The sequence below is a fragment of the Metopolophium dirhodum genome, chromosome 1, assembly GCF_019925205.1.
Source record: "Metopolophium dirhodum isolate CAU chromosome 1, ASM1992520v1, whole genome shotgun sequence".
NCBI classification, from domain to species: domain Eukaryota; kingdom Metazoa; phylum Arthropoda; class Insecta; order Hemiptera; family Aphididae; genus Metopolophium; species Metopolophium dirhodum.
The window spans coordinates 132393008-132419904 of NC_083560.1; the positions used below are offsets into that span (position 1 = coordinate 132393008).

Sequence of the window (26897 nt, forward strand, 5' to 3'; positions counted from 1 at the left end):
CAAAACCTAGATAATATTAATATATTAAAAAAATATAATAATAATATATTTAAAAAACAACTAGATATCCGTTAGGTACGTACCTATTTTGCTAGTTAATAGTAAATAATATTTAAATTTTAAACTATAAAGTAATAGACAAACATACAAAACATAAATATTATAATTATAATATACTGGTAAGATAATCAACCTTATTATAAATAAATTACTTTATTATAGTATATTATCAATTATAATTAAGGGGAAGGATAGGTACAAAATGAGTATTAGTTTATTTTAATAATGTATAGTCTATAGACTATAGAGTATAGAGGGTGCATCTTGCTCGGATATATAATAACAACAATAAGTGTATATTTTAATATTTATGTTCTCAGACTATGGTACACTCTATTTTCATATTTTTGAATAGGTACCGTTATTACATATTTATTTTGATAACCAATTGTCTACAACAAAATTATTTTTACTTGGTACTACACTACTATCGATTATTATTAAAACACATCAATATTACAAGGACGTAAATAACAATTTCACGATACACGGCGCGCGGAACCGATATCGACACGTCGTATACGATCGTCAGCGTCGCGGCTCAGTTTTAGGCAGTTTTAGCGCAAAAACATACTATATTATGCAATGTGCAGTATGCACAATGCACATCATAAATAGGCACTTCACGTGTTATATGTTAATATTATCACTGCAGGCCTCAGGTATACTAGTTAGGTAACAATAAATTATGATGTATAATTTATTTATTAAATATATAACAACTTACTCTGAAACACTTATAAAGTATAAACCCACAAATTGTTATTAATTTCAGAAATTCTATTTCTATATTAACAGGTATTGCGAATGAAATGCGAATTGCGATTAGCTTTTCAATAATAATTGAACGCAGGTAACGGGCTCATTGTCGATTACATGGAAATTAGAATTTGGATTTTTGGAATTTTTTTTATGACGATTCTGTTGTACACATAAGAATTATATATAGGTATATATATATATAGGAATTATAGGTCTACGATTTAATAATAATTATTTGTTATTACTTAGTAGTTATTACCTACTATATAATAAAGAAAAAATATCTATTGAATTTTTTAACCGATAAAAACCGTAAAAATCTCTACATCAAAATAAAGGTTTCGGTTTAAGTTTCGGTTCCTAAAAAAATTTATTTAAGGGTTCCGGTCCGGTTTCGGTCCCAAGATTTTCAAAAGGTTTCGGTCCAAAACCGGTCTATTTCGGTACGGTTCCAGTCCCTGGTTTGTAATATCGAATATATATATATGATTTAATGTGGGTTTTCATAATATCATACTAGGTATCGCATATTCATGTAGGTAACTATAGAACTAAGTGATGGGTCGATAATAGTTTTTAGTATTTTTTTTTTTTACTTAGGTATTGTTATATATAAATAATATAATTCTCACTACACTTGACGAATAATAATAACAATAATAACAGTTCAAGAGATTTATTTTTTCTCGTATATACATATAATCCATGTATGTATATATAAGCTATGATTTTAGTCTAATGTAATCTCAATATTTCAATGTTTTTCAATATTTCAATGTTTGTATGATTGATTAAAAATATAAGTATCTGTAATATTATTCAGGATAGGTTAGCCTGATAGTATTGTGTATATAAACATACAATAACAAGAATGTATGTATGATCCCACATATATGCACATTGTAGTATGAGCCTCCCACACAGCATTTTTCAATGAAACTGAGCTGTATGGAAAATGACTAATAATATGAAAATTTTTAATTGTTAAATTGATAAAGATGTTGGTATAATAGGTACTACAGATGTGACGTTAATTATTGTATATTTCTAAATTTAGGTAATAAACCGCATAAAGTATCTGCTGAAATGAGAGATATTGTTAATACAGTCAACTCGCGGTATAACGAAGTTCGATATAACGAAAATCTCGGTATAACGAATAATTAAATGTATTTTTGTCCCCTCTATATAACGAAGTTTTTTTAGGCAAAAGTTCTCGCAATGTAACGAATTGTTATAATTTTGGGGATTGATGTTACAAATTATACGAGTTTGTTTCGGCTATTATTATGCGATAAGATAATGTTCATGTCGTTGCTTATAAGATACACGTCAATATAAATTAAGCTATAACGGAGTTTATTTTAGCGCTTATCATGCGATAAAATAAATGACTCTACAATGTTATTGTAACCTCTACGTTATGTCGTTATCGTTTTAGTTTAGTTTCGTTGTTGTGTCAAAAGCGATCGCACGCTAGGAATTTTGCACTTCGCATTTATATTTTATAATTATGAGTTTGAAACGAAAGTGCTTGTCAATTTCTGACAAAAAAAGAATAATTGAAGCAGTCGAGAGTGGTAAAAAGAAAAATAACGTAGCGGATAGTTTTCAAATCCCTTCATCGACACTTTCTACAATTTTGAAACAGAAAGATACAATTTTTAATACAACTGATGCAGAAAGTAACCGAAAAAAGAATCGACCAAGTGAGTTTCCTCGTTTAGAACAATGTTTGTACACTTGGTTGTAACGGTCGAAAATGAACCATCATTATCAAGGTAAAATATTATGCGATAGCGCGCTCCGTCCCACGGGCATCTCTGCCCACACCCAAGACAAAATATGCATATCATTATAAACCACACACACAATATCACCGCTGCCTAGTACCCGTGGTCGAGTTTGACCGGCTGGCACTATGTCATTATCTGTACTATTCCAATGTAATACAAATACCGGCCAATTACAACTCATTACCAAATGATTATATAATATTCATACCGGTGATGATATTCATAATATTTCATTAATTTTTATTATTATCGAAAACGATATCCGTTTTTTATATTGTTTTTTATTTCCTCGTTATTCGTATTCGAGTTACGTTTGTCCGAGGTCGTCTCACATTTGATAATCTGTAATCTATATTTGTCTGAAATTGTGATCCTATTCATAGTCATTTGTGATTTCTTTCATTAAAAAATAAGCAATCCTTTTTCGTGTCGGCTGCCTGGTTTTTGTTGTTCGTCGTTGATGTATGCAGCTGGCAAGCGAGAGACTCGTCCCCCCGACCGTTTGATCGATAGTCTATTCCAGCAATATAAAACCTACATGGGGCCACCTACGAATGCTACTACGTCAAATTCGACACCCACTACCCCGACAACGAGTACAACCATGGTTTCTTCGATGACTGTGGCAACGACTTCTGTTACTCAGTCAAAACCATCAGTCACCACACAACCCAAAACAGAACCGAGTATCCAATCAATGCTCCAACAAACGATGGCCAAAATGAATGCCAATCATACCAGAACTGAAGAACAGTTTGAAGCCCTACATCGAAAGACGGAAGAGGGACTTAGTCAATGTGTCCAGCGATACCAACTGACGGACACTCGGCTAACAAGAGTGGAAGATGAAAATGTGGTCATAAAAACTCAGTTAGACCAACAAACCACGAACGGTCAGATCACCGAGAATCGCCTCAGCACACTGGAGAGTGACGTAGTGCAGATGAGGAAGGAGATATCCCAGATATCAGATAAACACCCAGTATCTGCGAACCATGATCTATCGCAAATTCTAAAACCCAGTGTCTTGTCTTCAACTGATGTTCCAACCAATCTGCCCAACCGCAGCAATGTGTCTCCGATGCCCTCGACAGTTCCAACCATTAACCTCGTGAATACTTTCGACTCACAAAGATCATCTTTTTTGGGAGCTCAAGAACGTTTCCAGGATTCTGTATCTGAATTTTCTGGGCAAATTTAAGTTATCCATCCACAGAAATTTATTGGACAAGTTGACGCTTATTTCGACAGTGTCCATGTGTAACCTGCCCAACAACTTATATCCACACATCGACGTTTAGTAGGATATGCTCAAGTTTGGTACGAGTCATTAATACCATCACCTTGGTCATACTCTGAATTTCGTCAGATATTCCTTCAGCATTTTTGGTCTCCGGCGACTCAACGTAAAGCCCGAAATGAGATTTTTCAGCATTATCAATACACTAGATCCGATGGTGTGGCTACACATGCCATGAAATGGATTGCTGGAGCTAAGTATCTCAACCCACCGATTGAACAATCTGATCTCGTGTCCACTATTATTCAACACTATCCCACATCACTTGGAATGGCAATTCGAGGTCGAGGACCCCGCGATACCAACGAACTATTATCCGTGTTGATGGAATTTGAAGAATCAGCATCATTTTGTGAACGACGTCGTGAAGACAATCAGGTTCGACCACCATTCCAACACCAAAATAATGGAAACCAACAACCTCGTTATAATACTCCCCGTCGAGATAATTACCGTTTCCAACCCCAAGTCCCAACACCGGATAACGCGGGTCCTCGTCCCGTAACGCAAATTGATATGTCGGGAAACGACGACGAGGCTCGTACGTGAGTATGTCATGTCACGAAGTCCCTAATTTAAACGAACATACACCATCCACACAGACTGTCGCAGAGGGGGTCTCACCAAAATGTAAACGCCCAGAGTTGTCAATTGTAATTTATAATAAACCTTTCAACGCATTACTTGATTCAGGTGCTTCTGTCTCGGCTATTTCAGAAGAGATATTTGCATCTATCAAGCGAAGCATTCCGGAGGGACAGCAACTATCAATTTTACCCGTTACGGGGGTCACCATATCAACCGCTGTAAAAGGTCGTAGCCGGAAAGTCACTACTCAAGTACTCATACCGTTCTCTATTTTTGGACAGACTACCGATTGCATTTGTCTAGTTGTTCCACATCTGGCAACCTCTATTATCCTAGGAGATGACTAGTTGACTCAGAACAAAGTGTGTTTAGACTACTCTGAACGGATTGTACGTCTCACCCGTTGGAACATTAATATACCATTTTCCAAATCACCTGATGATGCAATCAATCGTATGAGTGCTCTCTTTACCTTGTATATCTCACCTCAAGACTGTTCGAGGTCAATAACTGAACATTGCATCGCCAGTGTCGAAATTATTTCTCAGCAGTTACAAACGTCAACAAACAACAATATGATCACCAGCTTACGGGTGAACCCTGCAGACGATTTAGAACCCTTTGACCACATCACTGAACACCTGTCATCGGTCCAGAACCTCTCGCTAAACCAATTTGAACAAGTCATTGGCCTGTTTCATGAGTATCACCACATTTTTCACACTCGTCCTGAATTAAACTTGTTGTTTACATGTCGTTTCAATGTCAGTGAGGATATTCCTTTCAAGATCCGTCCATATCCAGTACCGTTTGCCCAACGCCCTGCAGTTGAAAAGGAATTGGCCCGCATGTTAGAGTGGTGATTGAAAGATGTACTTCACCCTATAGCAATCCAATTATATGTATCGGTAAAGCCGATAGTTCGGTCAGGATATGTTTAGACGCCAGACGAGTAAATAAAATGATTCTGCCGATGCGTGATTCATCACCACCACTCGACGAACTACTCGCCCGTTTTGGTGGAAAATCGATTTTCTCGAGTATAGATTTTACGTCCGGATATTGGCAAGTTGCTCTACATCGTGACGTCAGAAAGTATACCGCGTTCGTGTACGACGGCCGAACATATCAATTTCGTGTAGTACCATTTGGGCTAAATATATCAAACACGGCATTCCAACAGGCACTCGAATCAGTTATCTCCAATCCAGTTGAACACTACAACGAAGACGGATTAGGGGATCTCCACATTTATGTTGACGACCCACATTTATGTTGACGACGTGTTGGTATCATCAACGACGTTTGAAGACCACATACATCGCCTCCGACTTCTCTTTAAGAAAATTGCCGTTTCAGGGATGTCATTAAAGTTAAGCAAATGCAAATTTTTCCGTGATAAAATTAAGTTTTTAGGTCATATTATTACGCCTTCAGGCATGTCTATGGATCCATCAAAGTTGTCGGCTATTCATGATTTTCCGGTTCCACGACACAAAAAAAATCTTCAGTCGTTTATAGGTTTTTGTAACTTCTATAGGAAATTTATCGACCATCACGCTTCTCTGATCGGTCCATTGATTGCATTACTGAAAAAGGGTGTTCCATGGCGGTTCAACGATGTAGACGTGACCCAATTTAATTCTGTTAAATCTGCATTTACAGAGCGTTTCCTCGCACATCCTGATTAGTGATTTCACATCAGAGTTCTATTTACAAACCGATGCCAGTCATCTTGGTCTTGGAGCCGAATTGTTTCAGGTTGATACATCCAACGAACGACAAACGATCGGATTTACTAGTCGAACGTTAAATTTCGCTGAGAAAAATTACAGTGCCACCGAGTTAGAATTACTATCTATTGTAGTTGCCTGTGAAAAATTTCGAGTGTTCATTCTTGGTTACCCTGTCAATGTATTAACTGACCACAAGGCACTTACGTTTTTGTTTCGATGTAGGCTGAGAAATGCACGTCTCACCCGTTGGACCCTTGCTCTTCAGGAGTTCGATCTGCGAATCCAGTATATCACCGGCCCTAGTAACGTAATCGACGCTTTATCTCGCAACCCGGTAGATCGAGATCTAATGAACAATCAATCCGATTCACTCGGTATTTTCATAGTTACTCCTCGTAAGTTACTCACCGAGTACCAATCTCGTATAGAATCTTTTCAACATATACTCCGGGAACAGCAGATGGATCCAGCGCTTCGGAAGGTAGTTGATCTGCTGTCCAATCAGTCTCTCGTGTTAAGTGCCATTGCTGAACGGTACTGTATGTATCGGGATATTCTTTTCTACCGTCGACATCCCGACTCAGATAGGTGGTTAGTCTGTGTGCCTATACATCGAGTCGATGAATTGATCTCGAAATTCCACTTGCATTTTGGACATGTAGGTCCGAAAAAATGTATTGCAGCCATTCGAGAGGTGTGTTATTTTCGTGGCCTAAGTGGAAATGTCCGTTGGGTGGTTAAAAGTTGCGACACCTGTCAACGTGCAAAATTTAGTACCGTAAGGACAGAAGGTGAAATGCAACAAGTACTAGCTAATGCACCCCTCCAGCGAGTCTGTGTTGATTTGTACGGTCCTTTGCCATCTGGGTGGAACCACGTTAAGTATATTTTCGTTGTACTCGACTATTTTTCTAGATTTGTCCGTTTATTTACGATCAAATGGTCTACTGCAGTTGTAGTGACAAACCGTATGATCTCCGATTATATCGAAGTCCATGGACCTCCACAAACCGTTGTATCGGATCACGGAGTCCAATTTGTTAGCAATGTGTGGCGAGCTCGTCTTACTGCGCTTGGTGTATGTGTAACAACTACTAGTGTATATCATCCTCAGAGCAATCCGGCTGAACGGGTTATGCGCGAGTTAGGTCGACTTTTCCGTACTTATTTTCATCAATCCCATACCGAGTGGCCCCGATACGTTCAGTATATTGAGTGGGTGTTAAATAATACTGTTCACGAATCGACGGGTTTCACTCCAAGCGAGATTTTCTTGATAACAGAAAGGTACAGTCCCATATACGAAGCTGTCGAATGTCCGCCGAAAGGGAGTGATTACTATACGGTCAAATTAACAATGGCTGCCGAGGTTCAACGAACTAAGGCCGAGGAACGACGAATTCACCATGACCGTTGTGGAAAAGCCATAACATTTCTGATCGGGGATGAAGTCCTCGTTCGTGCACATCGCTCCTCTTCCGCTGTTGACCATCAGATCAAGAATTTTTTTATGTTATATGAAGGACCATATAAAATCTTAGAGATTAAAAAATGTAATGCCTATGTCGTAGCTGATCCCGTAACAGATCAAGTTCGGGAAACTTTCAACATTATTTTTCTAAGAAAGTACATCCGTCCTACTAATGCAAAGCAATCAGATTATTAACGGCATGGTTTAAGTCCGACCCCAGGTCTAATTTCTCCCTGTTTTTCTGTAGAAGCGCCCAAGACAGGTCCAGGACCCTTCTACAGGGGAGTTTCTGTAACGGTCGAAAATGAACCATCATTATCAAGGTAAAATATTATGCGATAGCGCGCTCCGTCCCGCACTATGTCATTATCTGTACTATTCCAATGTAATACAAATACCGGCCAATTACAACTCATTACCAAATGATTATATAATATTGTTTTTTTTCCCGTGTGATGTGCGACGCGTCTGACGCTCGTACCTAAGCTTTTACTTTTATTTTGCCTCTCTGCCGGACTACATGTCGAGCGAGTAGATACACCGCTTCACCGAGGACGTCCTGGTGATGATGCTCGGACACACACGCACAGAATTCGGTAACATTATTATTATAATGATTTTTTGATGATTTATACGACACCTTGGCCGGTATTTTTGTGTTTTGTTCCGTGTATAGTACCTACGGTAGTGTACTACGTGTGTTATTATTATCGGTAGTATTATTTATGTACGCTGGTAACCGCATAGGTACCGTGCAAGTACCCTGCGAAAATGCAGTTGTTCTAATTATTATGTATGTGTTTTTTTTTAAGGTGACCTTTTTATTTGCGGCAAAGTTTTTATGCCGATATTGCTTTTCTTGGCCATAACTTAATTATTGTTTTGTTTTTACCATAAATATTAAAATAAATATACCTTTAGATCCCCATCAAATACCTTTATTATTGTTTTTCCCAATTTCATATTATTTTACAAATCCCACACGCTCCGATTTCCGAATCTCGGCTGTGGGTTGGCGACCTTATTACTACTGAAGTTTCTCGTCAACGTACGCTCCACTCCGAATCTGGGCAAGCCACCGTGTGAGACGTTACATGGTTCAATCAAGTTAGGCAGCAAAACATTCCAGTCAGTGGTATACTAATCAAAGAAAAAGCCAAAAGTTTTGCTGAAATGCTAGGTATCTCAAATTGTACTCCTAGTGATGGCTGGTTGTCTAATTTTAAAAAGAGTCATAACTTGGTGTTCAGAAAAATGTGTGGAGAAAGTGCAATTGTCGATGAAGGTATCTGTGACGACTGGAAAGTGAAACTTCAAGATTTGTTATGTGAATACGATCCGAAAAAGGTGTTCAATGCTGACGAGACAGGACTATTTTTTAAATGTTTACCTGACTGAACACTAACATATAAAAATGAAAAGTGCCACGGAGGTAAACTTAGTAAGGAACGAGTCACATTACTTTTTGCAGTAAATATGGATGGTTCGGAGAAGTTGAAACCCTTATTTATAGGCAAGTACTCTAAACCTAGATGCTTTAAAAATGTCAAATCTTTACCGGTAACTTATAGAAACAATAAAAAAATCGTGGATGAATACCAAACTGTGGAACGAATGGCTTGAAACCCTCAATAATGACATGCGAAAACAACGTAGAAAAATTATTATGTTTGTTGATAATTGTACTACCCATAACAACCCTCCTACTCTTTCTAATGTGCTAATTGAATTCCTCCCGACAAACACTACCTCAAAACTGCAACCTCTAGACCAAGGGATAATTAAAAATTTTAAAGTTCTGTATCGAAAAGAAATTGTTTCTGAATTTTTGGCCTGCTTGGATAATAACGATTTTCCGAAAGTAACCATTTTGACTGCTATAACGATGAGCAATATAGCTTGGAACAATGTGACTGGACAAACAATTTGTAACTGTTTTAGAAAGTGTGGGTTTGAGAAAGCTATTGGCAGAGAAGAGGACGAAGCCCTTGCCACTTGAGAAGTTGACAGTCAATGGCATAGATTATCTACTGTTCCAGTCAAGCAGTTATCAACGTTTGAAGAATTTGTTGCTATCGACGATGATTTGGCTATCTGTGGAGTTCTCAATGACGAAGAGATTTTGAACAAAGCTGATGATGAAGAAGGTAATGACGAAGAAGAATGTTGTGAAGATCCCACCGGAAGTTCAAAGGAAGCAAAATCAGGTCTCCACACCGTCTTAAATTATTTACAGAAACATGACATCGACGACAATGTGTTTCGTAACATTTTAAATTTGGAGAACACTATTGACCGCATAAGCGCAAGTAACAACAAACAAAAAAAAATAACCGATTTTTAAAAAAAATAAATATGTCTATATATTTAATAAACTAAAATAAATTGTAATTAATAAATAATATGTATGTATGTATGTATCTAATAAAATATATAATAATATCTAGGTAATATATAATTATGTAATTATAAAGAAAATAAATCTCGTTTAACCGAATTTTGTTGATATATGCTTTTGATATAACGAATTTCGGTGTAACGAACTTTCGATATACCGAACTTTTTTCTCAGTCCCTTGAAATTCGTTATATCGCAAGTTGACTGTAGTTCTTAATTTTCCGATATTATAACTTATACAAAAATATATGGCGGTGGTGTTATAAACCTGTGTGTATGCACCATAGACCTTATACTAATAGACTGGCCATTCATACACGTACAGCGGTCATCGATAGAGGGCGCTCTTCTTGTGTGACTTGTGACTGCACGATAATAATTATTATTGTAGTAATGTAGTGTATAATATCAATGCGGATACATGCCCGGTACATGTTTTAATGTAACAATTTTATTTTTTAAGATTGTTATTTGTTTTTACTTTTCACGAACTATACCTAATACAGTTTCTTCTATAGTTCTATATTACGTTATTTCTTATTTGTCAAAATGGGCTATAAATGCTGTATTTGTAAAATTGGTTACACGGCAGATTCAGATGTCTCTTTACACAAGTAATTATTTTATAATTAAGAATTTTAAATGTGTCATAACAATTATTAATCTACCCACCAATCACCATATTTATAACAGATTTCCTAAAGATGAAATATTGAAAAGACTTTGGTTAGATGCATGTTGCATTAATAAAATTTTGCCATCGCATAGAATTTGTGATAAGCATTTTACCAAAGAAAGTTTCAATGAAAGCGGATATTTATCAAAAAAAGCTGTACCATTTGTTGCGTAAGTAATTTGTGTAGCTGTTTTCTTGTTTATTTAATTTATATACATATTAATTGTCATAGTCCGAGTGGGTGCAAGAGGAAACTATCTTTTGATAATATTACAGAGGATCATTCAGAAGATAATAAATTAAATACTGAATTACCTGTAAATATATCAAGCCATGTTGTACCAGAGGAAAAAATTCAAAATATAAATATGATGTAAGTATATAGATGTTATTTTATTTACTAAACACATATATTGTAAATGTATACCTATATTTTCAGTGCATCACCTACACTAACTTCTAAAAAAATCAAATTGTTTCCCAGATATATTAATGATTTATCTGTTGAAAATTTTAAAACACCTAGAAGAACAGAAAGAAATTTATCATTTGTTAAAAAACGATACAATGAAAAACTTAAAAAAATTCATAATTTACAAAAGAAAAACAAACGACTTACAACAAAAGTGAAAACATTAAAAGATTTAATGAATGTTTTAGAAAATAAAAATCTTATATCAGAAAATGCTTCTACATTGTTACAAGTAAATTATATTAATGAATAATAAACTAATGTCTAAAAAAAATATAGTAAAATAAGTAAGTATTTTAAACTTAATTTTATGCGTCTACTAATAAATCATAAACTATTGTCATAATATAATTTCCTCTTGCACCCACTGAGGCTATAACAAATATGTGTTTCTTATTAATATGTGTATTTGATTTATTAGTAGAAGTATAAAATTAAGTCTAATATACCTACTTTTTTACTATCTGTATAATAAACTTATGTCTAATAAAAATATGTTATACTAATACTAGTAAAATATAGTACTACTTATACTACTTAGTGTCTTAGTTTAATGTGTATGGTATAATATGATATGTTAATCTATATAACCTTTTCATGATACTTATAAAGTTATAACTTAATACAATTAGATTGTACTGATGTTTTTAGTCTATGGGTTCTGAAAGTCTTTGTGAAATTGTTGAAAGAAAATTGAATGGGAAAAAACTTGCATTTTCAAATGAATTGAAAAAATTTGCTGTTACTTTACAGTATTACTCGAGTAAAGCCTACAATTTTGTACGTAAACAATTTTTAAACGTTCTTCCGCATCCCAGAACATTAAATAAGTGGTATCATGTAATAAATGGGGAACCTGGATTCACAAAAGAAACATTTAATACTTTAAAACTTAAAGTAGCAGAAAATAAAACTGTCATTGGAAATTTGGTATTAGATGAAATGTCTATAAAAGATAAAGTTGAATTTGATGGTAAAACATTCCATGGACTGGTTGATATGGGATCCGGGGCTGACTTAGATGAAGATAATGTTAATCATGCCACAAGTGCTCTTGTATTTTTAATCGTTGCAGTAAATGGTAATTGGAAACTGCCACTAGGGTATTTTTTAGTAAAGGGCTTAAATTCAAGTGAACTTGCAAATTTAGTTAAAAAATGTTTAGAATTACTACATGATACTGGTGTAATAGTAAATTCCATGACTTTTGATGGAGCACACACTAATTTAAGTATGTGCACTAAATTGGGAGCTAACTTAAATATAAATAACCCTCGATTTTTCTTTCCACATCCTGTATCTAAAGAACCTGTGTTCTTATTTTATGATCCGTGTCATATGATTAAACTTATTCGTAATACATTAGGTGACAAAAAAGTATTAATTGGGGAAAATAATAAGGAAATTAAATGGGATCATATTAAAAATCTTTATAATAAAGAAAAAAAAGAGGGATTAAAAGCAGCAACAAAATTAACCAGAAAACATATTTACTATTATAATGAAAAAATGAACGTAAAGCTTGCTTCACAAGTTCTTAGTAGTAGTGTAAGCTGTGCATTAACATTTTGTGAGACCTTAGACTCAGAATTCACTAATGTAAAATCAACAGCAGAATTCTGTATGATTATGAACAATGCATTTGATATTTTAAACTGTCGCACCAAATATTCTAAATCTCCTTTCAATTTAGCACTAAGTCCATCAACTTTTGATAAATACTTATATTTCACAAACAAGTTTGAAAAATATGTCCATAGCCTAATACTGTCTAGCGGTCAAAAAGTTGTTGAATCACTCAGGAAAACTGGATTTGTAGGTATTGTCTGGGGTTTGAAAAATCTTATTAACTACTACACATTTTTAAAAAATAAAAAGTATGATATTGAATATATTCTTTCCTATAAGCTCTCCCAAGATCATCTTGAAACATTTTTCAGTTCAATAAGGTCAAGAGGAGGATATAATAACAATCCTTCCTGTAAGGAGTTCAAAATCTCTTATAAAAAACTATTGGTTCATCATCATGTAAGTGGTTCACAATATGGCAACTGCCTTCCAGAATCTATGTTGAAAAATACAACTATATCAGAATCTGATTCTATACTTTTAGATGATGATGAATGTAATGATAATTTAGAATTTACACAAAGTGATGATCATGATCACAATTATATTGAAACTTATTTAAAATTATCTCCATTTATTGCTGGTGTGACAGACTATATTTCGGGTTTTATTGCAAAAAAGGTCGCCAAAAAAATTAACTGTGATATATGTAAAACATTTTTAATAGATAACTCTAATAATAGCCTTTTAATTAAATTAAAAGATAGAAATAATGCATTAGTGAAACCAAGCAAAGATGTATCATATATATGTAAAGTTATCGAAAAAAAAATAAAATGCAAAGATTTAAAAGACATATTTGCTAAAAATTTCACAAATAAAATTTATGTAGAAACAAAAAGAGAGGTGTGTGGGTCTGTATTTAGTGGGATGGATAATCATGTTAGTGGCCAGTCATTGTTTACTAATCATAGGGATCAACTGTTAACATTAATTATAAGTTCTTATGTGCACCTTAAATTAAAAAGCATTGGAAAACAACAAGAAAAAATGCATTTAGGTACTAGGAAAAAACTTACCAAATTAATTTTATTCAATAATGAATAATACTTTTATATTTAGGTTTGCAAATTGTATGGCTAGGTCATATTATATTTATAAGTTTAATAATTACAATAAATAATTAAGTATTATGTTTATTAATTTCTTTTTTATATGTTAAAAGTACCTAACAGGTATTGTTTTCTGGATAAGTTAATTTGTATTTTTATTATTTTGAATATTATATTATATTATAAGTTTTTAATATAAATAAAAGCGATTTATAGCTAATTTTGGGTACTTGAGTTTATTATATAAATATATAATTAGTTATTTTTTTAAAAAAATAGTTTGCAGTTAGTAGTTACAGTGCCACGAAAGCACATCCCAATTCCCAATTCCCATTTCCCATAATAAAAAAAGATAAATGTAAAATGATAATACGGTATCGTTGTACAATATTATTGTACATTGTGCTCAACGGAAAATAACAGCACTGATGTGATTATACTGTACATCACTGCTGTATGTCTGACCGGCTACTACCACAGCTACTCTATAGGCAAGGCCAGTCTATTAGTATAAGGTCTATGGTATGCACACGGTAAAATAAAAATATTTTACAAGTGATATGACTGTTGTACGTATGTGCTGATAAAATATACGTATCAGTCACTTGAGTGATATGTAAGTTGTTGATGTGCAAGCACACATGCGTTTTCTAATATGTAAGCGTGAAAAAATATGTTTTGCTCTAGTCGGGAGGGTTTCGTTGGTGGTGACTGTGACTGGTAATTGTGTGTGTTTTTCCCGTGTACATGCATGAATTAATATATATATATGTCGGTCATGTTATTGATAATATGTAAGTTGTTGTATGCGCGTTCGTGTATGCGTTTTCTCATGCACAGGTATGAAAAATATAGAACACGAGATCAGAGGATCAAGGGATCAAGGATAAGTGATAGGTAATGATTAAGGATTAGTAATCAAGAGGGGTATATGTATAATAATAATATGATAGGTGTGATACATAATGTAAAAAATAAATATTACACAAGCGATATGGCTTTTACATGTATGTTTCTCTCATGCGTTCTTAAAATATTTCAATTGTTAATTAACAATAGTTAAGGTTTTATTAGCACACAAACATGTCGATGCATAACTAGTCCTGATAAATGTTGTTTTTCTCAGATGTATTACGTAACAATTGATCAAGACGTTTGTAAGAATCTGGTCTTTTTTACAGTACCAGAAAACTACCCACAACCGAAGGGGAACACTTTGGTTGTGACCTACGAGACGCATTGCGTGTGACCCGAGGGCCAAGTCGGTGGAACTCATTTGTTTTGATACACGCATTAAAAAAATGAATTTTAATGATTTATTTTTAAGGGGAAAAGGGGCAACGTGACCGAATATGTCATGTGAGTTCCAGTCTGGTTTTTGTTAAGTTCCGGCGACTCCGTCCGTCCGCCGCGTACCTCCGTGCAACCGCGACCAGTGACCACGTTTTAGTTATACTACCGTTTAATAGACTATGTATTATATTACCGTAAATTGATATATTACACCATCACCGACACCGTACATGTCGTGCTTGGGTGTACCGTGATCAACAATAATAAAGTTTCATTATTACCGTCTACATCCGCCTAGTGTCCGTTATTTCAGTCCTGACCCGTAATAATATTCTTTTTGGATATTAGCCGCTAACATCTCAGAAGTGGGATTCCTCGAAGGCCCTCCACATGCGTGTTTACCGAGTGCGTCAACAACCGAAATCCGAAAATCGTGTCCCGTCTGTCACGAGGTTTCAGTTCGTTGCGTAATAATCACCGTGTGCGACTTCGGGAAAACCCGGCCGCGTAACGTACGTGACGTAATCTCGTTCATCGTCTCGTCGCCCTACCGTGCGAGTGCGCCTGTCTGCCGCTCCGACCCCGATCGTGCTAGTTCGCCCGTCTGCAGGTAGTCCGAGGTAGTGCATGTTGACCACCTGGGCCCCTTTGAAACAAGTACCGCCGGGAATAGGTATTTGTTCGTTTTGGTAGACAACCTAACCAAGTTCACGCACTTGTATCCCTGCCGTTCCACGGATACCGCGAGTGTGTTGAACCGACTGGACAAGTTTTGTGGAACACGCGGGATTCCTGACCGTTTTATCAGCGACCGCGGCACATGCTTCACCGGTAAAGCCTTCAAAACCTTTTGCGACACCAGAGGCATCAAACACACGCTCAACTCGACCAGGCACCCACAGGAAAATGGACAAGTCGAGCGGGCAAACCGTACCATCGTACCACTGTTGAGCATCATGACCGAAGACCAGGTCCATTGGGACGATAAGGTACCGGAGGTAGAACAACATCTAAACTCCGCCGTTAACAAAACCAGCGAAAAGTCGCCTTTCGAGGCACTCTACGGCTACCGCCCAAGGTTCACGAGAGGCGCCTTGGGAAGTCTCAGCCAAGCCGGTAATGCTTGGACAGCTCCGCATGAAGTACAAGCGCAGCTCCGTGACACCATTACCACCGGACAGGATCGCATGAAGTCATATTACGACCAACGACACTACGAGGGGGTAAGATATGACGTTGGCGAGGTGGTGGTGATGCTACCAGTGTTCGGACTTATCTAGATGAATATCTAGATACTTTTTTGTTCATCTTTTATCTTATCTAGATAAATAGTTACAAGGTATCTAAATGGTCATCTTAGATATTTTTTTTACTAATCTAAATGAATTCATCTAGATAGATTATTTATTGATGAAAATCGCAAAAATTGTACAAACGCATTTTTTTATTTTTATTCAGATTCTCAAACAAAGTTTATAGTTTATGAAAAATGAAATTTTTAAATAGCATGTACAAATATGAAATAACGATTGTGTTATTAATTATTATTTATTAGTTATTGCCCGTTATCGCATTCCATAGCCCGTAGCCCGCAATGTACTATTCTGGGAATGGATATTTGCAGTTAATGCAGTTATTGGTTTATTTTGGTCTGTAGAGTGTGGACTATGATCGTCTAATGTTTATAGACTATCACGGACTGTTTATATAATTACATTATTAACTATAGTTATAACGACGGACTAAGATAATATCATAATATATATATGTATATTATATAATACTACTATGTCGTAGTCCGTGGATACAAGTTTACAACTTAGATAAAAACCGGTTGCCGAAGCCCCCCGGCTACACTGCCACAGGCGACACGCAAATACGCAAATAGGCATAATGAAAACAATAAATTAATTAAATCTGGTTGTTTGGCTCACATGGTTAACAATGCATTTAAACATGATTTACAAAAATTAGACTTTGATGTAGAGACAGTAGTATTAAAAATATATAGTCATTTCTCTTCATCTGCTTCAAGAAGAGAAAATTTAAAAAGTTTTTTTGATTTTGCTCAAGTTGATTGGGAAGAACTGGTAAAACATGTACCAACTAGGTGGTTATCTCTTGCTCCAGTAATTGACAAAATTTTAAAATTTTATCCAGCCTTAATATCATATTTTATATCAATAGGAGACGAATGTCTAAAAATTCTTTAAAAATTACTGTCGATAAATGCAGATACTGATACAGAGCAAGACAATTATCTTTATACTAAAAACTATATATATTTAACTTTTTGTGCAAATGTGGTTCAAATTTTTCAGCAAACTAGTAAACGGTTACAGAATATGGACACATCTGCTACAGAATTGTATGAAATTATGGATTATTTAAAAACTAATCTCACAGAAAGATTGAAGCAACAATTTTTTGGAGCACATTTTATTTCATGCAATCAACATATAAAAGCAAACAAATATGAAAAGTATAAGAAAATCTTTGGGCAATTTTATATAAATATTAATAATACATATTTATCTAAGTGGTTTAACTTCTCAGATGACAACATTTTTAAAGTGATTGAATGCTTACAATTAAACAATGAAATTTCCTACAACGATTTAGTGAAAGTTGTTAAGACATTACAATTAGAAAATATTTCTTTAGATGGCCTTTTTAATGAATATTGCATAATAAAACCTATTTTAAATAATGTTTATAGTATAGAGCAAAATGTGTACTTTAAGTGGACAAAAATATTTTCAAGTGGTACAAAAGAAAATTTCAAAAATAGATTTCTTTTAGTTTCATATGTGTTAAGTATTCCACCATCAAATGCTTATGTTGAAAGAGTTTTTTCTATTATGAATCAAAAGTGGTCAAAAGAAAGGAACCGGTGTAAGGTAGAACTTATCAAGTTCGAACTTCAAATAAGCCTGCACTTTGAAGAAAACTGTTCAGATTTTATTGAAAAAATAAAGCTAGATGAAGACTTACTTAAAGCAGTATCAAATAACCAAAAATATTCTTTTAAAACTAAATAAAAAACTTTAATTACAATAATTAATTTTTCATATTATTCTTAATTTTAAACACAATTATTATAATTTGTTCCAAAATTTAAAATTTTATCGTATTTTATCTATGTTATATTGTCTGTTAATCTAACAATAGTATTTAGTTTGTATAGGTATTATAATATATTATTATACAAGTGAGAGCTTAATATTTATGTTATTGTTAATATTTAAAAATACATCTGTTAGAATTTTTTTTAGGCCAACTTAATTTTGTATTCCATAAGAATTTGAATACATAATAAAATAAAGAGCCATAAATATATTATTATTTTGAATTTTAAGGAGCTATACAAATTAACAATATTTTATTTCATTGGCATGTTAATAAATCAAACTTAATATTGTCAAAAAAAAATATGTGTCCCGTATTTTTGACACTAAAAGGTGGTAACCCTGGGCGACGCACCATATCATTCATGGTTCGCCCTCACAGGGTTACCGGAAAAACATCATGGTATAAAATTGTATGTGCTTGTGTAAATGGGGGGGACAGGGAGAGAATATAATTACTGCAACGACCGACAGTTTGTGACGACTCCATGCCTGGTTTTGTCTTGGCCACCAGTGGCCCATCGTTGCCCTTAGCCCATCATGGCGAGGTGATCGATGTCGAAAAAAAATGAAGTCCAAAGTATGTGTTGGACGGTGAGACGATTGGTCACGAGGTTTGTGGTGTCGGTGTCCGCAACCATATAGGTTATACTTAATGGTTGGTATCGCATGCAAAGTATGAATTTAGGAGTTTAAATTCATAACCCTTCTTACTTTTTTAGCTTTGGACATTTATTTTTTATTTTATACTTTTCCTATCGTACTTTTCTTACAATAGCATTAATTTGGATTCTTTATTAGGCGGCTAAGGACTAAGGTAATAGGTACCTAATAATATTTGATTCTTGTTATAATAATAATAATATTAAAAATCTGTAATTAACTTAGATTAAAGTAGGTCTAAGTTAGGTTACAAACTAGTTAGGTTACAAACCTATATTGAGGTTGACAATATATCTCCTGCAAATAATTTATTTTTAATCACGATTATTAAATAATTCTTAAAAAATTTCAACTATTAAATTTTACTTTGCAATTTGCATGCGATACCTACCAATATAGAGAACTTATGGTTTTGGTTTACGGGCCGACCAAATCGGCTATCCAGTATAATTAGTTAGGTAGGTACCTAGGATTATAAAGAACTTATAATCATGGACATTGGACTTTAGCGCGATTTAAAATAGTACTGTCTATCATTTATTGGCATCTGGCACAAACGCGATGTTGTTGCTTGTCAGTTATTTTTTGAAATTATAAAGATAATTCCCCATGATTAGGTGTGGGTAGATAGGTGGGACGGATATAACAGTAGACAAGTAGGCAGTAGTGGTTCAATTACAATTAGTTGACAAAACATATTTATTAATGGTACCTACAATGGTTATCTTTTAACTTAAACAAAATATTATACTGTACAGAATGTTAAACTCCTGGTCTTTATACACAAAATATGAAGGTACATGTAGTATTTATATTTGCAATTGAAAATTGTATGCAACACCACAAAGATAATCAATTATTGTACAGTTATTATAATCTGCACATATTTTTTTTACATTTTCACTTGATCACACTGATAAATTTTTTTTCATGGTGGTTCTTGGCCCACAACACTAAGTATAGGTACTATTACTGTCCATACAATTAATTTTCGGGATCTTACATGCGTCCGTAAATATGTAAACTAACAAGATTCTCTATTATAAAAAATGTGTTACTTTAATATTAATTTTAAATAAAAGTAAACATATTACACAATAATATTGTTAATATTATATACAATGAGTAATGACGTGGCTTAAGCAAATTCCCAGAACTTCGTTTTCTTTTTTTTTTCTCCTTCTCAATTAATTTTATTTTATTCTTTATCCATTTTTCATGATATTTAAGGTACACATAAACTACCTGTACATTTCGATAGCTGCAGTTTGTATTATCCGATCCATCTGTGGCATACTTAAAAGAGCCAATTCCATATTGCAAATTTTTGCAAATCAACGGACCTCCACTGTCCCCTTCACAGGTTCTTGAATCACCCGCCATCACACATAAATGTTGTTCCCATGCTTTTTTAATTAATCTATTTGATATATAGATTATAGGTATAGCAGTTTATAAATTATATTATATACGTCAATATTACGGAGAGGGTTTTAAACAAGCTTTTTCACCATGTAAGACATCAACGGTGGTGATCCTACCAAACAAACCATTATCAGATGAGCTATCCCGGGCATCAGCTATTGAACCAAATCCAATTATTGTACAACTCAACTTTTTGCCATTGGCAAAATCATTAGGCGAACCACCAAATTTCGAAAATTTCGTGATATTCGGAAATGTTTTTGCTACCTAAATTAAAATTTATGTATAACTAACTATGAATTATAATTATAGTGACCAGATATTTAAAAAAAAAAAGTACAAAGCCCATAGGTCTTAGAATACAACATATTATTATAGTATGTATAGATATAAAATATAATACAAATTAAACAACCTTTATTCATTTTCAATCATAAGACTAACACAACATTTTATAAATAAAATTTGTAATCTTATTATTATTTGAAAAATGCACCTATTTATTCTTTGACTTAAATATTGTGACTTTCATAACAAAACAATTGAATAAATAATAAAATTTTAATAGAGAAAACATTCAAAAACTTTTTTACATATTATCATCTTTTAACCCACAAATTTAACTTATCTACTTAATAAGAAATACAATTTAATAGGTATATTTAATAACTAATTTATAAAAAGAACAAATATTTTTGAGATCTATGCATATCTTTAAGTACTTATTTTGATCCGTTTTAAAATTATTAAACAATTAATAACACATTTCGTCATAAAAAAAATTTAAAAACTTGAGTATTTTCGACATATTATCACATTTTAACCCTACTAAATGTTAAATAAAATTTAATATATTTAAAAACAATTAACTTATAAAAGGAACAAATATCAATATTTTTTATATTTTTTAGATTAATTAAAAATATTAAAAATGTTATGAATTTAATAAGTAATTAGGTTATTTTTAAATTTCTATTTGGAATTGTTACATCTTTTAAAATAAGTACTTTTTGGTGTTCTTCTTCAATTTATTTAGGACAATAGGACATGTCTTCAAAAATAAGTAGGTACTGTCCTTTAAAATAAGTACCATAATTTTAATACCCATATATTAATACTGAAGTCTACGAATATGTATGAAGTACCTAGTTTAGATTAAGATACTTTATAATAGACTAAAAAACAATAAAGTGTATTATTATAGATTATTTACGGAAAATAAACAATTTGTAAAAAATTAAAATTAAATTATTTGGTTTCATGAACAACAATTTAAATCTGACAATATTTATATAGCAATTACTTATTTCTACAAATTTATTACTACAAATGAGGAGTTTGAGCATAGGTGTAACTATAATTGTTATGATTAGTGGGGGGTTGAGTGTTCTGATGAACTTAATTGAACAATTTGCATTATGGGATGGTTAGGAGTTACACTTGGCAAAAGTAACAAAATTGGTGTCATTTAAATTAAAAAAGATACACAGGAATAATCTTAGTTTAACAAAAATATGTGGGTAATAGGTGTATACTTTTAACAAACAGATGTCATCATGTTCAGGTTCTTGGTTATGTATACCTGGATCATATTTTTCGTGTACGTACATTTTGGAAACATTATGCCAGTCAGTTTCGTGATCATAGTTTTGATCCTTATACCTTGATCCTTGACATACCTATTTTGACATTTATAAATTAGTTGCTTAAGGATTGAAATGTTTTTGTAGGTAATTAAATACAATTGAAATTCAACGAAGTCATACTTACTTGTATTTTATTAGCTTGGTGTCTATAACAACAATGACCAGCTGTCAATACCAAAAATTTGTTTAGCAATGAGCCAGTACAAATATTATAGTCTGTGTCTTTTTGTAGCTTTATTCGTATAGACACTACGTACGGATAATCTTTGGGAATAAATAATGTGCCGTTGAATATAAGTCCATTATGGATGTATACAGTTGAGTTATGTTCAAATAATGCCACCATAATCAACAATAATAAGATTTTTGAGAAAGTCATTGTTTCTTAAAATAATTAAAATACTTTGCATTCATATTATTAATATTTTTGTACCTCAAAAGGTTGTATTATAAATATTTATAGTTGTCAATTATCATGACAACTACACAGCTGTATTGAAAATGTATAATAACAGATTGTTAGCCGCTAGGTAGAAATACTTACCTTTTAGAAAAGGTGACTCCGAAATCCATTGCGGTTTGTGGATACACTCATGAGTCATAAGTCATGACCAAACGCACTGTTGCAAGAATATTTGATCCAGTCGGCAGTATTTCTCCAGTAGTTTGAGTGATATATTGGTTATATATTCCAGTACACATTACACAAAACCATCACAAAAACATCTCAATGCACTAACTTTTTCATAATTAACTTAACAACATCAGTAAATTGATTTTATCACAAAAATATCACAAAGCAATACTTTTCATAATTAACACAAGATCATCATAAAATAAATTTAACACAAAACATAAAATTAATCTGACCACATATTTTCCCCCTAAATTCAATTAATAGGTTTTCACCATCGTTTCTTCAAGGGGTTTAAGATGAACACTTTACAAAACTTCCGAATATATACGTTCCGGGGAAATATGGTTTTCGAGGTTTTTAATTCCGTAAATATCAGCTGTATTATATCGAAAAAAATGACTTCACGGAAATAACTCTCAGGCTTTGTATAATTGTCGGATTTTGAAAGAAGAAGATTTCCTACAGCCCGCATCGATCTCTGATTTTGTATTTTTTTTCAAATGAGTGTATTAAAAAATTTATAAAAATTGCTTTTGATCTTGTATTCTTTTAGACATATTATAAAGTTTGAGAATGAAATATTGAAAAACAGAGATTGATGCAAATTGTATAATATTTCCCTCTAGTAATTAACAAAAAAATATGAAATTTGGTTAATTTTACAAGGTGGTATCATTTATAGTGTATTTTTGAGGACAAAATGACATTCGGCACCGGGTGCCTTAAACAAAATACCATTCACGGGGTGGTAACTATTTTAAATTCTGAACAAAAGTAAGTTTATTGGTTTACATATTTATTATACATAGTATTATATTTTGTGTTTTTTATTCAATATTTTATCTATTATTTTATTTTATTTTGTATTTATTAGAATAAACCACATACGGCTTTTGAGAAAAATATTAGCAATACAGAAATGTACAGATGTTAGGATAAGTTATAAGTTAAATAAGATATTAGAAAATTAATTTAACTACACATAAAATTAACGTTAAAATTAGTTAAATAGAGAACAAAATTGACAAAATTGACCTCTCAGTACGTTTAAGTACAATTAAATTAATTTTTTTACATAAGAATAGAAAAACAGAAATTTGTCTAACGCGGATCCATTTCTATGTGGAGGGAAAAATCCCTTTAGCGAAGTGTTATCTGTATAATTGTTTACAACTGGTTTATAAAATATATTTTATTGGGTGAATTCAGTGGTTCAGTAAAAATGTATTTATTTTCGTGTAAAATATTATATTAGGTATGTTAACATAATTTTATCATATATTATTAAAATGCAATTATTACCTGTAAAACTGTTAAGATCGTACATAATATGAATAATGACGCTTTCATCTTGAAACTTATTTTAAAGAATAGCTTTACGTACTAATATATAATATGTATAGGTAATCAATTCACGTGTTGGTATATTATAATGGTTACTCAGGGCAGAAGCGTTTCTCCTTGAGATGTTATGTTCTCGTAGTTGCAAAATATTCCATATAAAGAAAATTTCGGCAAACCACTTAAATGCACTTAACAATTAATCAAACTGAGCGGGCATAACATAACTGCCATTACGAAATTGCAGTTTCATTTGCTGTGAGAATAACAACTTCAAGGGCACCTAGGTCCACGCGCCAACCAGATCAAAGGAACCTAACTGACATCGTATATAGGGACGCCAGGATCACAGCATAATCAGATGTACCTGGACCGTTAACAACAAGAGCTAATAAACTCCACACTCAGCCATATTCTGCACGACAAACGACGATATTATACATTTATTCTGTTTTAATAAATAACATTGCATTTACTACTCTAACTTGACTACCATTTTATTTCAATTCATCATCATTCTGGATCCCTGAAGGGACAGCAGTGCAGCACGTAACATTATCTTAGACACGTAAAACCGAAAATGTTTTGTCTGTAAACTATTTCCACAATATTTGACTACAACGGTTTTATATCAAGTCCAGTATCTAAGATAATAGATAATAGATATCTCCAATACCTACACAATAGAACATGAGGTGTTCGCTATAATTGCAGTCTGCATGGCTGAATTGTTGACTAATATAATATCTTCTATAAACACTACACTTTACATAATTCCTATTTAACCCGCACAAAAATAATGGTATGCAATAATTTTTTCTAAATCAAAAAACAAACTCTTATTTTTCAAATTTGCAATATTTTTTTTTGTGATTTTACAATTTCTTGTTTTTATGCATAAAATGTAATATTATTATTTATTTCCTATTGATGGTAAAATAATAACATAATATGTTATGTTTATAAATGATAATTTATGTTGTGTATCACCTGACTCCACCCGGGAAAAATTGAACACACTTAAACTACGTATATCGGCGTATCCTGAGACTAGATAAAGTCAGAAAGACAATACATTTTAACTAATCGTTATAGTAATGTAAAAATTGTAACTACATGTTTTCGATAACGATAACGCAATTATAATATAATTCAGATAGTCGTCCATGACGTGGTATAAAAATTAAGTGATAGTTGTTTTCTATATAACTCTAATGTATATAATATTAAAAATATATCGGTATGTAACAAAATTTACATTAATCTGTAGTTTATGACTTCGGCCAGTCTTTATTTACGACAGATTGCGTATAATCGGTCCATGTACATTTCTCGCAAACAACAGAGATTAAAGCTATATTTTAAACATAAAAACGGATTACAGTTCAGTTATCAAAACGACGAATAAAATCTTGGTTTCTTTAACAACAGTATTTGCATTTTTTAAGTAACAATACAATTGGAAATAATTATTCACTCGGAGGCGTATTTGGAACAACTTTGTGAAAAAAAATCATATCTTAACTATTTAAATGACACGCTAAAAACCGTAACATATAAATACAATACACCCCCTCAGACAAAAAAAAATTAAAAATTGGGTGACGTTGTGACATTCAGGAAAGTAATTGGAACCAATCTGTGAAAAAAAATTAAAACAAAGTTCAATAATATCGACAGAAAATTGGTACATAAAACATGCTTGTTCTTTTATCTATGTGAGGACTAGCTGACACGGCAATGTTTTGCTATAATTTCTACATAGGTTTTTGTGATGGTTCAACTTCTTTTGGGTGTAACACGCTGTAGAAACAATGTATTTTTAAGTGTAAATTGTACTATATTTTAATTTATAGCCATCCCGACTGTGAGATTCCAGATTCACTTTAGTATAGGCATTAATTAAATATAAATATATTGTATATTTAATCAAAGGTATAGGTAATATAATATGAGCCACGCGTCAGTGTACGAAAGCTCCACCGCACCGCCACCCAATCACCTATATGTCCGCAATCACATTTTAATATTTTACTATTTAGTCTGTTTAATTATTATAAAATTAATATTAAATAAGTGGTGTCATTAATTAATTATTTATCATTGAAATATTTTTTGATGCATTTTACAAAACTTTTTATCGAATCACAGATACTATATCGTATTCGTACCTATTGGCTATTACAACAATGCGTTGCAATTTAATTTTCCTACTTAACCACTCTTCCTTGAAGTTGTAAATGTAATTATGTTATAAGTAGGTACTTATAACAAGCTATGACAGCTACCTATATGGTTTTGTTACGTTTACGCAATAGTTGTGTTCCTGTATACCTATTTATGTGAAGTTTCTGCACCAAGTTGAGTCTACAATGGATATGGTTACAATCCATTTAGTTTAGAAACATTAAAAGTAAGAACATCATAAAAATTAAATACGATTAAAAGATTTTTTTTTAAGTTGCAACATGGTCAAATATGGGTGTGTGGGGGGTTATGGTTGATACACGTGTGGAAAGATTCTTCACTAAGAACTTGGGATATTACCCACGCTGGACGATGCTTGACCGCAGCACACATTAGTGGCTAACCACATTACCACACGCCAGGCCCCAATTAAAAGATACATTTTGAAACTATACAATAAATGTATTCACATACTTACTGATATTACTTCATTGTTTCGTTGAATACCATCTGAATATTTTTTTCAGTTATAGTAGGGTTCTGAATTTCAAATTTATTGAAATTTGAAATTTCACTTTTCTTGAAATATTCCAATGAAAATATTTTATTTTCTTATAAATGTTTTCGATTATAGTTGT

The 26897-nt window shown here is 32.9% G+C and overlaps 3 protein-coding genes across 3 annotated transcripts; 2 read left to right on the top strand and 1 right to left on the bottom strand.

Moving 5' to 3' along the window:
* The first annotated feature begins 3156 nt into the window (after positions 1-3156).
* LOC132953830 (uncharacterized) lies at positions 3157-3819 on the top strand. Its single transcript, XM_061026165.1, has one exon. It carries the CDS (start codon positions 3157-3159, stop codon positions 3817-3819), a length of 663 nt encoding a protein of 220 aa, XP_060882148.1.
* A 5370-nt stretch (positions 3820-9189) lies between these two features.
* Positions 9190-10468, top strand: LOC132953832 (tigger transposable element-derived protein 4-like). The gene is made up of 4 exons (XM_061026166.1): positions 9190-9226; positions 9285-9641; positions 9753-10022; positions 10398-10468. The coding sequence occupies exons 1-4, from the start codon at positions 9190-9192 to the stop codon at positions 10466-10468; spliced, it is 735 nt and encodes a 244-aa protein (XP_060882149.1).
* Positions 10469-20502: 10034 nt separating this feature from the next.
* On the bottom strand, positions 20503-22440 carry LOC132953833 (venom peptide isomerase heavy chain-like). The gene is made up of 3 exons (XM_061026168.1): positions 22219-22440; positions 21984-22127; positions 20503-20715 (listed from the first exon to the last, which is right to left on the bottom strand). The coding sequence occupies exons 1-3, from the start codon at positions 22438-22440 to the stop codon at positions 20503-20505; spliced, it is 579 nt and encodes a 192-aa protein (XP_060882151.1).
* Positions 22441-26897: the final 4457 nt, after the last annotated feature.

Bases quoted from the DNA above. Each gene is read 5' to 3' on its own strand.
- LOC132953832 (XM_061026166.1), top strand. From the start codon at position 9,190: ATGGATGGTTCGGAGAAGTTGAAACCCTTATTTATAG. The intron at 9,227-9,284 runs GCAAGTACTCTA...GGTAACTTATAG, and splicing joins GTTGAAACCCTTATTTATAG to AAACAATAAAAAAATCGTGG. The intron at 10,023-10,397 runs GTAACAACAAAC...TATGCACCATAG, and splicing joins TATTGACCGCATAAGCGCAA to ACCTTATACTAATAGACTGG.
- LOC132953833 (XM_061026168.1), bottom strand. From the start codon at position 22,440: ATGGTGGCATTATTTGAACATAACTCAACTGTATACATCCATAATGGA. The intron at 22,128-22,218 runs GTAAGTATGACT...ATGTCAAAATAG, and splicing joins ACCAAGCTAATAAAATACAA to GTATGTCAAGGATCAAGGTA. The intron at 20,716-21,983 runs GTATACACCTAT...ATTTTAATTTAG, and splicing joins ATGACATCTGTTTGTTAAAA to GTAGCAAAAACATTTCCGAA.
- LOC132953830 (XM_061026165.1), top strand. From the start codon at position 3,157: ATGGGGCCACCTACGAATGCTACTACGTCAAATTCGACACCCACTACC.